The 15532-nt window shown below is 39.1% G+C and overlaps 1 protein-coding gene across 4 annotated transcripts in view; it reads left to right on the plus strand.

The window, feature by feature from the left end:
- The window catches only part of LOC122671662 (serine/threonine-protein kinase BLUS1-like), a 30757-nt gene extending 17637 nt beyond the window's left edge, over positions 1-13120 (plus strand). Inside the window, exons 14-21 of one of the 4 annotated variants that reach the window (XM_043869020.1) lie at positions 4896-4984; positions 5118-5191; positions 9418-9546; positions 9626-9668; positions 9760-9815; positions 11803-11864; positions 11956-12007; positions 12600-13120. In XM_043869020.1, coding sequence (XP_043724955.1) covers positions 4896-4984; positions 5118-5191; positions 9418-9546; positions 9626-9668; positions 9760-9815; positions 11803-11864; positions 11956-12007; positions 12600-12662 — 568 coding nt within the window. In that variant the 3' untranslated portion in view covers positions 12663-13120. The remainder of the gene's footprint in view (positions 1-4895; positions 4985-5117; positions 5192-9417; positions 9547-9625; positions 9669-9759; positions 9816-11802; positions 11865-11955; positions 12008-12599) is intronic. The other 3 variants (XM_043869022.1, XM_043869021.1, XM_043869023.1) reach the window with 3 other exon arrangements.
- Positions 13121-15532: the final 2412 nt, after the last annotated feature.

The following is a 15532-nucleotide window of genomic DNA, read 5'->3' on the forward strand; positions in this document are numbered from 1 at the left end:
CATATTGCAAAAACAGTCACCCAAAGTGGTGTTTTGGATTTGCAGCCTTGATTGGCAGTATACGGTCAAATCCTAATGTTTATTTACACATTGTCTAAGTAATAGAAGATATAATAAGCAAGTTAAACAAGTAAATAATACAAATATATAGTCAATGAAAATAATTAATTATTGGCAAAAAATTATGTTCGACACCGTTAGGCCGTAGATCGGCCAATGGTGTTTAATATATATTTAATTGATCCCCATCCAATTTACATAACCCCTAATTTTTTTTTTACAGTTTTGTTGTAGGAAAATAAAAAATTTGAAGCAGAAAAATAAAAAAAATAATATATATATAAAGAAAAAAAAATTCGACACCGTGAGGTTGTAGATCGGCCTCCGGTGTCTAACATATAATAAATTCATCACTAACCAACATGTATTGATCATATGTTTTTTCAAAAGACATTTTTGGAGAAAGGGGTTTTACCTGAAATAATGGAGCATGCTTCAATGATGTTTTCCCAAGTGATTCCGGCGTTGAAGCGGTGAAAAATTGAAGAAGAAATCACAAAACAGCAAAAACAAGCTCAAAAAGTCGAAATGGGAGCAAAAACCAGTCTAAAGAGCTCCTGGTCGAGAGTCACGAGACTTAGTTTTTTTATACTTGGAGTTTGTAACATCTGTCCGAAATTCGGTGAGATGCTACAAACATTTGAAATTTCAACTGAAATAATGCATTTTTCTATTTCAACATGACATCTTGTCTCGGCCTGGCCGAAATTCACAAAATTTCCGAAATTTGGCTGAGATTTAGCACTATGGTCACAGCCCTCGTGGTGAAGCCTTGGAGGGAGGGTGGTGATACCCAACCGCAGGCCATAGGTGGTGATACCTGTTGATCATATCCTTTTCTTCTTTTCTCCCTTCTCTTTTGTGTTTTCTTTTCTGTCATACACTGTTCCGGCAAGCATTCTAGCAGTCTAATACTCTAATTCCTACCGTGGGTATCCCTAGGTGAGTTGCAACCTTCTACTTTGTTAGTACTTAATCTCTAACACTGCTACTTAGTCCTGTCATATTCTGTTAGTTGGTTCCAGCACTGTTATGTCTGTCATATTCTGTTAGACAGAAACCTAATTTGAACTTCAGCCGATAGATTGCAAGAATCTGTCCATCAGTTTGGGTTTATATTAAACTATGTTACTCTCCTCCATCCCTACTCCATTCGACATAAATCTGGTGTTCATCGGATGGCTGGTTAGTGAGTTATCTCAGTTTTCTCTACTTCTATTTTACTGTTTTTGTGACTTACTAATTTCTGTCCATGTCATTTTCTCATCATCCATCCGTTAGAGTCCTTTGTTATTTTTACCACCTAAGCAACCTCATAGACATCAGATTCATCGTTTTAGGGTTCTATTTAATCAAAATTTCTGTTGTGTTTTGGTTCACTGCGATTCTGTTTCTGTAGGTTTGTTAGCGTTGATTTGTTTTGGCCTACCATACCTCATCAGCTATTTTGTAATGTGTTATATCCTCTATTCATGTCTATCAAGGTGAACTCAGGGTTGAGGGAGACTTTCAATGAGAGGGAGACTAGAGGTGGGCTGTGGAGACTTTAAGTTGCCACACTTTCCTGTTGACAATAAGGGTCTGAAGATTTCCTAGTAGGAATTAAGTGACGCTGTCGAGACTTATGATGTCTTACACCTTGCTCATTTGACTTTGGATTTTCCCTAGATAGTGGCAATGAATAAGCGTATTCGTTTGAGATAAGATGCATATGTTTCATTCTTTTTTGTGATGTTTTATTTCTTTTTATTTTCATCTAAGAAGGAAAAGAAACTAGAGCAGCTTCTGCTTGACTGTGGTTAATCTATTATATTGCAGCAAAAACTTCACATTGGGATTTGAATAAGCGGGATCAAGTTTCTCCTCTTATAATGGAATCAATTGAGCTTAGTCCCTCCTAGTGCAGGTTCCACAACTTTCAGATGCTGTAGCTATAGGAACCCTCTGATGCAGGTGCACTATCTTGGGCCGACCCAAATGCATTTGGGTATCCAGATGGAGATGAACCAGGTCCAGTTTGAGTTTTGGATCTAGTAGGATTTTAGGAATTTACGTTATTTAGGGAAATAATGTCTTTTAGTTTATTTTATTCTGTTTATTTAGAAGTTAGCTACATAGGGTATTTGGTTTCCCAATTGTTCTTAGTTTCCTTATTTGAATAAGTTTCCTAGTTAGAGAGTTAGTCTTTATTTTTAGGAGTCTTTTATTTCTCTTTATATATGGTGTAATCCCCCATCGTTGAATAGATTGAATAGAATGGAATAGTGAAGTGTTTGTGAGTGCCTGCGTGGCCAAAAGTGCTTGTCCGATCTTCTTCTTTCCCGCTCCCTTCTTCTTGTCCGTTCCTCTCTCCCCTGCAAATCTGATTTCTTCTCAGATATTCCCTTCCTCCACTGGCCCTCCACCAATTTTGGTATCAGAGCCAAAGGATCCATCATCCTTCCCCATCAATCTCTTTCATTGCATTCCCATTAATTCTGTTTTTACTTTACCAAGAATTGAAACCCATCCCCTTCCTCTATACGATCCATTTCTTTTCCCCTGTAATCTCTCCCCATCGATTCCCACTGCAACAACACCCCACCCCTTTTGTTTTCCCTGTTGTTACAGCGAACAAAAAGACAAAAAAAAGTGGGAACTTCGAACCACTGAAACCCCATCCCCTTCCTGCAGCAACCACTTCCTTTTCCCATCTATCGCTGAAACCCTACCCCTACTCATCCTTTCAATTCCCAGTTTTCCACTTCACAGTAGTTTCGTTTAAAAAAAAAATCTACTGTTGGAAAAACAGCCTCAACCCTCCCTTTGGCTCCAGCAGTTAACCCCCCCTCAATTCCACAGCCCATTTCTTCTTCGACAAAACCCAGCAACCCAAAAAAAAGAGAGAGAGAGAGCGAGAAGAGAAGAGAATCGTACCTGGTTGCTCCTGGATTCCCGCCTCTACTCCCTCCTGTTTTCCCTTCGTGTTTTCTCCATCACTAGGCCTCTTCGCATCGCCAATAGCAGCGCCTTCCTTGCAGTCTCCCTCTCTGGTTCGACAGAATCAGACTCCCAGTCAAACACGGTAAACTTTCTTTTCCCCTTCTCACGTCTGCCTTTCTTATCGATTCTACCTTGTTTTTTTTTTCCTTTCTGATTTACCCTTCCGTATTCTGGTTTACTCCTTTTTTTCTTTCACTTATTGGTTTCCAAGATTACCCTCCATCCTTCTCTCATACATATTACTACCCCTTGTGTTCCTTTTTGAACTTCCATATTACAGTTTTGCCCCTATTTAGGAACTTCTACTTATTTACAATTCTGCCATTATTGTCATAAACTTCATCAATTTACTGTTTTGCCATTAACTCATGATTTGATTATCCTTTTATTTGTGTACCCTTACCGATTCCGAATACAAACATGGCCATGGACTCCTTTGTGTTCAAGTTTAGAGTGCACTTGCCCAATGGAAAGCTTGCTATGTTGTTTATTGATGAAGGGCAAAGCTACAATTTCGTCTCACGATCTGTGGTGGATATGTTATCGAAGAACGGCCAGATCATTATTCACTTTGCGGATTATGTATTCGTCAAATTCTTCGTTTCTTATTATTGTGACGGTGTGTATTATGATTTATGAGGTGTTCGATTCTCCTCAGCGTATTATTAAATTGGGTCGAGAATAGTTGGGAGAACAAAAAGGCATCGTTGATCGTGCCGGAAACTTTGCACCCTACATCCTTTTCACATACCCCAGACAGTCATTCTTCATGGGTTAGTTGATGATGTTTGTTCCAAGCCAAAAGAGGCAGCACTAGGGATACAACCTCAACCCGAACAACAGATGTGGCAATAGAAGACGAGATGATTGTGGATCAGTAACAATGGACTCCAGTGCAGTGAAAGCTATTCCACATCATGAGTTCGTACTTCCCCATGATTTTTCAGCCATGGATGCACCCCCAAAGCTTCATATTTTGGATTTTCTTCAAGTTGTAGACTTGGAACCTATAGCCCCCGCTTGTGAGCTTTTATTTCTACCATTCTACAAAAGTCGCCCACGAGTTTTTCTCAACATTGGGGGAATTGATCCAGGTGCACTACCGACCCAAATCCATTTGGGTATCCAGATGGATATGAACCGGGTCCAGTTTGAGTGTTGGATCTAGTAGGATTTTAGGAATTTATGTTATTTGGGGAAATAATGTCTTTTAGTTTATTTGAAGTTCGCTACATAGGGTATTTGGTTTCCCAATTGTTCTTAGTTTCCTTATTTGAATAAGTTTCTTAGTTAGAGAGAGTCTTTATATTTAGGAGTCTTTTATTTCTCTTTATATATGGTGTAATCCCCCATCGTTGAATAGATTGAATAGTGAAGTGTTTGTTAGTGCCTGCATGGCCAAAAGTGCTTGTGCGACCTTCTTCTTCCATCCTCCCTTCTTCTTGTGCGTTCCTCTCTCCCCTGCAAATCTGATTTCTTCTAAGATATTCCCTTCCCCCACCGGCCTTCCACCACTCTCTGCCTAGAGAGAACTTTTGCTCCTATTCTAAAGTGAATATGATGGTGCTTGAAATGTGTCTTACTAATACCTCATTCTCTCCATGAAAAGCCTAAATGTTTTTTTAATGATCCACGTAGTGGTATTTTGATAGTTGATAATTTAGTGAGTTGTCTATTTTTGTTTCTTTAGAGGAAAAGCTTTTAATGCATAATGATACCATCTAAACAAAAGGGCGTACCCAGTGCATGAGGTTTCCGCCACTGCAGGGTCTGGGGAGGGTCATAATGTACGCAGCCTTGTCAACTGCTTTCACAGTGATAACATCTAACTTGGGTCTTGAAAATTTTGCAAGGGAATATGGACATCTGAAATCTCAAACTGAGCGGAACTATAGTGGTCAATTATATCGTCAAAAGAGAGACATGGATAACCTTCCATATGGTACGTCATACTATGTTCATTAATCAGAAAGTAATTTTCGAATCTTGTCTCATTATTATCTCATTTATTATAGATTATTCATAAATGATAATGCATAACAAATATATTCCTAATTGTACATCTATGCATTCAGCGGAGGATGCACCAGGAGCAGTCGTCCAACGTAAGGGTCGGTTTAAAGTAACCTTGGCCGATCTCAGTCAAAAGGTATACTACCTGAACTGCTGCATCAAATGTTAGAATGCTTATCTATAGTGCTAGAATCACGTTCAACATCAGCATTAACATTGCTTAATGCACTTGTAAGCCATGGTTATTTAGTTTTGTTAAGATTGGTCCTGCATGGAGTAAAAATTCATGGCGGGTTAATAATAGCTAGTAAAGAAGGCCCAGCTCCAAGTTTTTCAGGAACAGTGGCATCGACTCGACCCTTTGCCTTAGGATTAGTCAGTTCTATTTCTCAATGAGGGCAGGGAAGGGATATAACTCAGCAGTAGAGTGTCACCTTGACATGCTGGTAGTCATTAGTTCGAGCCTGATTATCCCTAAACCCAATGTAAGTTTTTCTATTTTGACTTGCTCCCCCGCCCTGATCGAATGATAATGGATAAGACCATAAGAGGATTCTGAACTATTTATTATGAATGTCAGTGATATGGTAATCCTGTAACTTCTGAGATGATGATCATAGTTGTCAAGGCGTCCTAGGTATCCAGGCGCCTTCAGGGTGTCAAGGTGATGCCTCACCTTATTGGGTGTAGGTAAGGCGATCACCTTGGCCACCTGGGCTCACCTTGGTCTGCCTTGGTGGCTGGGCAGGCGCCTTATGCTGTTTTATGTTTTTTTTTTTTTTTTTTTTTGGTTATATAATATAGATTCTTTTCCTAACCTTTGTATTTGCACTTTTGCAGTGCACATGATTATAATGTTGCGATACATGGAATCATTGAATCTTAAACCTTGTTATACTGTTGTATCTGGTTATGCTGTTATATTTTCATTGCTAGTTCTCTACTAGAATCAATTCTGATCCTATCTGATATATCGAATATCATTGAACTAAATTACTAAATATCTTTTTTGTTCAATTTATATTTAACACTGGTTTTTACTGCTAGTTTGTTGTCAATGACCGGTCAGTGTTACAACAGTTTTTTTTTTTTTGGGGGGGGGGGGGGAGAATGGAAAATTAATTGAGAAATTTTAAAGCAGAGTACAAAAACAGAGCCAAAAGGCAGGACAAATATGGGACCCCAATCTAATCACCAAAAACCAGCATAAATGATGATACATAAAAAAACCGGGATGGGGAGAAAACATCAATCAAAGGATGATACATCAAAATCCGGGGGAAGTAATGATTGGCAAAACATAAATAATGATGAGAATTGGTAAGACATATATAATGATGAAGCATCTCACAACGTGCCTATTCACGGGAACGGTCCAAAAAAATCTTCCTATTGAATTGGTCACTTGGGTGTATGCCACATAATGAATTCATACCATAGGGAGGGGGGAATCATTGGTTAAAGAGCTAAGCATCGTATGTTCTTTTCTTTGTACCAATGCTGGTCAGAGAAGAACAGAGCGGCAAAACATCAATAAAAGGATACACTAAAAGCTAGGGTGGGTGAAACACCAATCAATGGATGTTAATTTATATGCAACTCCTGGTTTCTTTGGTTGGCTGTTAATTTATTATGATGTTTATGATGTGTCTATACTAGATATATGGAATAGGGGGAAAAACACTAGGGCGTTTCGGCGCCCTTCCACCGCCTTGGTTGCCTTGGTGCCTTAACTATGATGATGATGACAATGATAATGGTGGATGATGGTAGTATGCTTGCCTAATTAAAAGTCTTACATATCTGCCTTATGTCACCTTGGATGGTACCTGAATTTTGTGGAAATTTTGTACACCTCACCATCTAATCTGGTAAGTTTCAGCCCAAATGGATTTTATTCATTTTGCAATCTTGCCATATGAAGTTGCTTGGAAATGGCTGAGAAGCAAACTTTGGAGATTTTGGTTAATGGCTAAAAATACAATGGAAAAAGTTCAATATATTGAAGTCCATGATTGAGGTAGGGTCAGGGAATTGTTACATGACCAACCCGGTGCATAACCTGCTTGTCTAACAGTTGGTGGACTTTGAAGGCAAACTTGCTTTCGTTAGCCATGCAAAGGTCGTTTCCCTAATATAATAATAGTGATAAATTAACGGGGTGTTTTCTACATGCCTTGTGTAGTAACCTTTTCCAAATTCAGTTTTCATGTTGTCAACATCGTCATCTAGTCATCTTGATGCAGCTCCAAGAAGGAAGAAGAAGAAGAAGAGGCCCTGAACTAAGGGTTTGAATAGGGAGCCGTACGTTAGGATTTATATTTTCCATACTTAGTTATTTTTCTGTTTTTTGGATTGAACCGGTTTAGAATTGGTTGCATCCAATTGGTTCAATGGGTTTAATTTAAGTGAAGTGTTCCTATTGGTTAATAGGTTCTTATATCCTATTGGCTAATATAGAATCTTCTTTTAAATTAGTTGTTTTAAGTTAGATTCTTTTATTTTAAGTTAGTAGGGGTAGTTAGGACATTTTATTAATTTAAATTAGTAATTTGAATGTGATTAGATCCCTTCCACGATTTAGGTGAGGAGGAGGTTAGAATGTATTAGGATTTGGCCTTAGGCCTTTATTATAAATAAAGTGGATCGTGGGAGGCTCCCCCACATTGAGATTTGAATTAAAAAAAAAGACTTTCTGCTGCTGGCCGAGTGCTACTGCTGCTGCTCCTTGGAGTGTTGCCTTGTGGATCTATCAAGGCCGAAGGACGGGTGGATTTCCTGTGACTCCTTACGCCGTGACGGCTGGGAGGTTCTCTTTGTGAAGGTGGTTCTATCCTTCAATGGTAGATTTGCTACCGTGGATATCTGCTGTAAGTCTACATTTAAATATCTGTTCCCATTCTTCTTTCCCCCCATTCGATCCCTCTTGTTTTTCTATTTGAAATTCTAAAACCCTAGATCATCCAAGTCATACCCAGCCATTATCCTACATCTGTTTCACACCAAAAATCAGATCACAGCCTCCCCGTACCAATCCCTCCACTCGACCAGACCTGCAGCCCATTCTAATCTGTCCAAACCCTAAAATCCCCCAACTCCATTAAACCCCCAAAACCCTAAATTTCCAGATTCAGCAATTCTAACCATCAAAACCCTTCCCTATTTGGATCGAACCTTCCCCTCCCTATTTAGTAAACTCGATCCCATTAAAAACCCTAGTTTTGGTTGTTTTTCCTAATTCTAAAACCCTAACCCTAATTCTACAGGAATTTAAAACTGATCCAAATCCAATTCTTTTTATCCTATAATGACCCCCTAGACCTGCAGACTAAAACCATATAAAACCCATTCCCAAATTCCCATCCTAAACCCTAAGTTTACCCTAAACAGCCCCTAATCAGCCCCAAACAGCAGGCTTAGCCAGAACCTGATTCTACTTGGCTCCTAGTAGGATTATTCCCTATTCTAGGACTACATTACATGTGTTTAATTTCAGATCAATATGACTTCTCTACATGTCATTATAATGCTTTGATCAAAATTTTTGGGGTTCCTTAACCAGTATATATTATTTATTATTTTATGATCTAGATTATGGATGATAGCACCAGTAAATTACATCTAGATAAGCTAGAGAAATATCAGTTTTTTTTCATAGTATTTGATTTTGCTTCCCCCCCCCCCCCCGCCACCCCCACAAATTTTATTTTTTTTTTAAATTTTCTTCTTCTCTCATCTTTCCCTTGTGTTTTTTTCTTCTCAGTTTAACCATGTAGTGAATGAGATTATATATTATAATTACAGAAAATGCATAGAAATATGAATATTTGGTAGTAGCATATATGCTTAGTTTTCTTTATTTTTACTAGAAATATTTCTTTAGAAATTCTGGAATCTTAAAACACTAATTTGTATGAAGTTTTCAAATGAAATATGTTCAGGGAATACTTTGGTGCTTTTGATTTTGCTTCCTTCGAATTAAACTCACTTGTACCTTTTTATTCAGAAAAAAGTAGTAAAATAAAGCATAATGATTAAGCCAGCTACTTCTGTTTCCTGGTTTGCTGCACTTCATTGCATCTTGTATGTGGGATAATTTACCTTGCCTGGACTATATTTTGCAGCCCTGGCCATTACTTTAATTTGCACTTTTTCAACATGGTTTATTGCATGAATTGAATTACTTTCGTATATTTGGGTTGTATTTGATCTTCTCCCTGGAGATGTAGCAGATTCATCATCAGGATATATCTGTATGTATATTTGTTATCTTTCAGATGCTGTCAGATGGGGATTATTAGCTCATTGTCTTTTACGCAATTGCTTTGTAACCATTGCCACTTTGTTTCCCTTCTTGTTCAGAATGCTTCTACAAACTGCTTGGTTAACCCAGTTTGTGGAGTTCCAAGCAGTTCCATGACCCCTACTGTTTCAGCCACTTCAGTTTGTCCGACGTTGCAATATATGTTGCAGCAGAACACTAGGCAGATGGTGTGCATCGACAAACTCTCCTCTCTATTTATTCACTTGATCCCTGCAGTTTACTGTGGTTTCTGGTTGATATTTACAGGAAGAAATAAATAAATTGATGAAATATGTGGAGCAATCATCTGGTAATTCTTGTCTTTGTGTTTTTGTCTCCTTCAAATCATTGGCATATGATCTTCATCTTAATCTTGGTATGTCTTTGTGTGCTTGTCATGCTCTTCACAGGCCATCAAGCAGAGTCTTCTGATGCAGGCCGTACTGACCTCCTACAGGTATCCACTGCTCTCCATGCTTGAGAACCAATAAATAAATGCTTCTACTATTTTTGTTAAGGAGCATTAGTTTGCAAAATCTGTTTGTTAAATGAGATTAGTGAATGCGATGGCTTATATTTCAAACCATGGTACTAAATCTCGTTTCGTTTCGGTGTTTCGGTCTGACTGAAATTTCCAAGATACCGAAATTTCATCGAAATCTCGGTCGAAATATGGTATTTTTCTGTGGGTGTAAAATGCCAAATGTCCGAGATTTCCGAAATTTTCGAAACGAGATGACCGAAATTACCGAGATTTCCGAAACAAGATGACCGAAATTTTCATCGAAATTTCCGAAATATTCGAAATATTGCATTTTTTCATTTCGGACTTGCGTTTCGTTTCGGACAGGTCGAGATACTTGAAATATTCGATATCTCGACCAAAATTTCGTGAGTTTTAGTACTATGTTTCAAACTATGGCCTTCCACTCTTTTGTATGATATGTTTCCCTCTTTTGAGTGTACAGTTATGTTCTCTGCGTCGTTAGCGTAAAATGTTCACCTAAGAAAAAACTGACATCACATATTTTAGTGCCTGTTAAACTTCTCTCTCTCAAATAAATAGAAGGAGGATGGAGCAAAAGTCGGGGATAGGGAGAAACAACAAATAAAAAGGATGATACATCAAAACCCGGGGGTGGGGGGAGAAATAAGAGGGGAGATCCCAAGAAGAGTGAAGATGCCTATTTCTCGGATTGTCTGGACTTGCAGTACGAATGGGCAGAAGCCTGTTTTGAACCTCAAAGAAATGGCTTGCCAGATTTGCTTAATAGTATGAGATAAGGATGCCCATCTTCTTTTATTTTTTCCCCACCAAACATGATGAATCACAACACCAAAGGCAAGCTTACCAATGTAGTCACAGGTTGATTTGCCACTTAAAATTTTCAAGCTCCACTTACATTCACTTTGAATGGGAATGATATTTCTATGATGGGGCCAACACTTATTGAGGACTCTTTTCCAAACTGATATCGAGAAAGAACAAGCGAAGAAGAGATTTCCACATTTTCTTGAGAGTCCCAGCAAAGGCAACAAGTGGAGATTGACAGGTTTCTTTTGAGAAGAAAAACTTGAATAGGAAGGGAAGAAGTCGATGCTCTCCAAACAGTCTAACTATGCCTAGGAATATTTGAGCTAAACCATACTAACTTGCACCAAGGAACTTTAGGAGCTTTGGATCTAATCAGATTCCAAGCAGAAGCAGAGGTGAAATTCTTCGAAGTGTTGGGAAGTCATTGGACAAAATCACCTCTACCAGTGGGTCTCAACAGGGAAGGAAAAAGATGAGGTTGAACCTGCTGATATCAGCTAGCCATGAATCCTGGCTGATTCATCTGAGTCATTAATGTATTTATTAAAACAATGGGTGGTTTATGGGCTAAGGATGCTTAAACTCATGAATTCCTTGAAACTAAGATGACAAGGTAATTGACTGCTGTTATCATTCTCAGATGAATCTTGGCTGGCCTGAGTCATTTATGTATTCTTATTAGAGAAAATGTGTAATGCCAAAAGGAGACTTGACATGAACTGTTGAAACTAAAGCCGTGTTTAGCAACACTTTTGTTTTGCTGGAGCACTGCTGCAAGAAAAGAGTATGTTGATAACCAACGGAAAAGAGAGAGAGAGAGAGAGATCAAATGTGGCCTAGAACGACTAATTGCTTGACCATTGTGCTGCACACTGTTTTATGCTCATAATTTTATTGCACAAGGTTTTCTGGACTACTGTCCTACTAGGCTTAGCAGGATGGGTGCTCAATCCGTGACATTGGTCAGATAGTGCCTGAAAGACTGGGCTGCCTGATTTGAGCTATGTGGAGGGCTGATATGATGAATCTGAACCAGTGGATTGATACCCTCTGGATTGTGGATTGGTTTAGTTTTCCTGTAAACATCTGACTGCTGTTAATATTATTTTTTTTACTACTGCTAATGCAGATATTTCCAGCTTCTGCTAGGGAAAAAGAATTACAAGCTCATGTGATTCATCTGCAGCAAAGGTATGAAATGAGCCCTTTTTCTTTATATTTTTTATTTTGCTTACCATTAGTTGGATTGCTCATCTTTACTGAAATTACTCTTCGATGTCAGCATGGAAAGTCTAGTTGAAGAGTTGCAGAGACTGAAGATAGTAAATGCTCAGGTTTGCTTCTCTCTGTTAGTGTGCAATTAATGAGTTTCATTTAGTGCTTTCCTAGAATGGATCAACGCTTGCTCTCTCCCTAAGTAAATGATGCTCATTAGTCTTCTCCTTCATTGGGTGGCTATGCCCTGCCACTTCAATGTTGAAAGCTAATTTTTATGTCACACCTGAGTGCACAATCCTTACCATCTTGTTGTGCGTTACCTTTGGAGATCAATAGAATCCTGTGCATTGCTCTATAAAAGGAATTGGAAATAAACTGCTCGTTGGGATGGTTTTTTGATGCCATCTGCCTGTCCCATAAATCAATTTTGGCTAATCCCAGAAACCTTGGTTCCTGAACAACTGAGAACATGCCATCGTTCAGAGAGGGTGCTAGGTCCCACTTTATTCACTCTGCTACGAACCATTTGAAGCAAGAAGCATAATGTAACATTGAGAATATTGTCATATTATGTCATTTTCTCCCTGTGTGTTTCTGTCATGTCTTTTCTTTTCCATGATTGGAAGTGTTCCCAATTGACTTCAGTATCCTAAGCTTCATGAGACATTTTAGTTGATGAAATATTATATGAATGCCTTTGTTTTGCAGTTAGAAAGACAATTGAATGCTCTGCAGAAGAAGCAGGATAAGAGGAGGATTGAGAAAGCATGAAGAGCAGTCATGAGACTCGTGACACTCCCAATCAATTTTGGTTTCCGGAGCGGCATGCCATTGATCCATCCAACTTTTCATGACATTAACTAGTCTTCATGCTCTGAAATTAAAGCTATCTACATCCCTGTGGTTTGCACAGCTAGAAAGACAGTTGAGTGCTGTGTAAGAAGCAAGAACGGGGTTGAGAAAAAGAAGAGCGGTTAGGACACTCTCAAGTCCCAACCCATCTTTCGTTCTTTTGTCGGAAATATCTTATTTGGAAGGGAGGGGGAAACCGAGTTGGTTTTCCAAGAGTCAGGCTTCATTTGCTTTAATTGTATTTTTATTGTACAATATAAGATCTGGGTGAAGTTTGCGCCCCCAAATTTTGAGATTGTATTTTGGTATCTAAAAGCTCCACATAGATACCCTTTGTAATTTAATGACTAATTATTGTATTTATACTATATTTTGGGGCAAACTCTCAATTCCCTCGACCCCCACTCCAATAGGAGAGAAGGTGTTGTGGGGGGGGGGGGGATTGGGAAATCCTTTGGATAGAGTATTTACTCTCGCGGAGAGGATCCGTTCTCTGGTGCAGAATCTTCGTGCGGATTCTTAGGCTCTGTTTGGTTACATGTGAGGTTAGTTAATTAAAATATGGTATGAGAGGAATCAGGTGGTCTGGGAAAGAAATGTTGTCCTATTCAGATCCTAGACAAGTTCAATTCTTGGACCTGTGAATGCAATTCATCAGTCAACCCATCACAGACCATAGTAACTTGTCTCATTCTCCTAATGACAAGATAACCCTCTCCATTGATAGGCTGAAACAGTTCCTTGATAGCTTGTGGACTTTAGATCTTGATAGAGATTGTGGCAAAGAGAAACCTATCATCATGGAAAGCTGGATGGTGTATTCTTCTTTTTATTGCAGGCAAAATTTAGCTTGAAGCTTGAGCAGGTTCAGGAGAATGTAGGTGCGCTATTGAAGCAGAACTAAGAAGAATCTGTCTAGCTCCTGAAATGGTGAAGTAAACAGAGTTTGAACATTTGTTAGTGGTCTCGGATTTTCCAGAAGGCCATTATTTCTCTTAACATTTCAGGAATGAGAGTGGTCATGGTCTTCTTCTTTCTTCACATTCAGTGAATCACAGTCACCAACGAGGACTTTTTTCCTGTTTAATAACTCCTCACTGTCTCACTTTTGTTAAAGCTACAATAGATGAAGGAAGCCACTGTTTCGCACGTCAGCTCTTCATCCAACCATTTTGCTTTTGATTTCTATGCACTATTTGTTGGGTACTGAGATTTTGGGGTGCTCACCGTAGGTTTTTTTTCCTCCGCATCCTCGCTGTCTCCTTCGTGCTTATCAACTCTGAATTTCTCGACACACTCCAAAAAAAAAAATAAAAAAATTACATGATTAGCTACTTTTGGATTTTCATCTACAAAACTGTCCACCCTATGTTTGAGTTAACATAAATATACAAAAACAAGTTTAGTTTTACAAAACTAGACAAAACAGTGACTCTCCTTCCTTCTTCGGCAGATCCCCTTTGAAAAAATCTCTTTTATTTTTCCTCTGTTACTTGGGGTAGCAGAGAATGGCGGTGGCTGGGACAAGGGTAGGGTTGTAGGGAACGGAGGATGTCAGGGTGAGAAGGCAATGACAGGGGTAAAAATATCTAAAAAAGTAAGTGTGGGAGGGAGAAACACTATTTTGTCCAGTCTTGTAAACTTTAACTTGTTTTTGTCTATTTTTGTTAACTCTAACATAGGGTGGACAGTTTTATAAATGAAAATCCAAAAGTAGCTAATCATGTAGTTTTCCCAAAAAAATATATACATATATATTTTTGTTATTCAAACATAACAATATATAGTGCTATGGGAAAAGGAACGCTAACCAGTCTGCAGCATAGCCGCAGCGCGTACTTATGTGGACTCGGCTCCTGTGCAGCACCCTGCTCGGGCTGCACGTGCAGCGCCAGAAACAGCGAGGCATGAAGAGACCAGGCAGGGGTGAGGCGGTCTTTTCATGTCTCGCTGTGTGCGGAATTGCACTTGCAGCCCCGGCAGGGTGCTGCACAGGATCCTTTTGGTACTTATGCACAGACACAGGCACGTAATCCGGTGCACCCCTGATCCTTTTCATCTTTTCAAGGGTGTTTCGATCATTTTGTGCACGACTGTGTCTAGGTGCAGATACACACTATGCTGCGCAACCGGTTAACATTCTTTAGCCATATTGTTATACACCGGGAGCCTAGTGCATTGGGCACGGCCATTTTTACTTGTCAATCCAAACCGCATTGTAAGAACTTGACCTCCAGAAGTGTAGGTGGAGAGGGCTGTTCCACAGACCCGTAATAGCCCGATTGGGCAGGCTGGTTTTCATGAAGGCTCTCGGGGGGGATGCGAGGCTTTATCCTACCAGTAATAGTTCGAGGCTTGTGAAAATATATCATTTCTTGATATGGAGCCCACAAGGGGGTCTTGGATATTACTGTCCCAACATCAAATGCTGGATATCTCACGCGTAGGCTTATTGAAGTAGTTCAACACATTGTTCCGTAGAACAAATTGTGGCCTTTGGGCTACGGGCAAGCTCCACTCTCCCGTGGCTGATAGCACTTCATTATTGGAGGGGTCCTATATAAGCGGTGGAGCATGCGATTTAATTCAATGCAAAACGAAGAATCTTACCAGGACTTAGAGATGTCGCGATTTTAGCTTTTTAATGGTGATTTTCCAAGATAATGTCAAGTTTGCAAGCTCTTTAATTGTTTTTTTTTTTTTTTTTTTTTTTTTTTTTTTGGGTAAAGAGTTTGCAAGCTTGAAAAGTAATATTTTGTTGTCTGAATAACTAATAATCAGGTCATGAG

Source organism: Telopea speciosissima, chromosome 8 (genome assembly GCF_018873765.1).
Source record: "Telopea speciosissima isolate NSW1024214 ecotype Mountain lineage chromosome 8, Tspe_v1, whole genome shotgun sequence".
In the NCBI taxonomy this organism is placed as follows: Eukaryota; Viridiplantae; Streptophyta; class Magnoliopsida; order Proteales; family Proteaceae; genus Telopea; species Telopea speciosissima.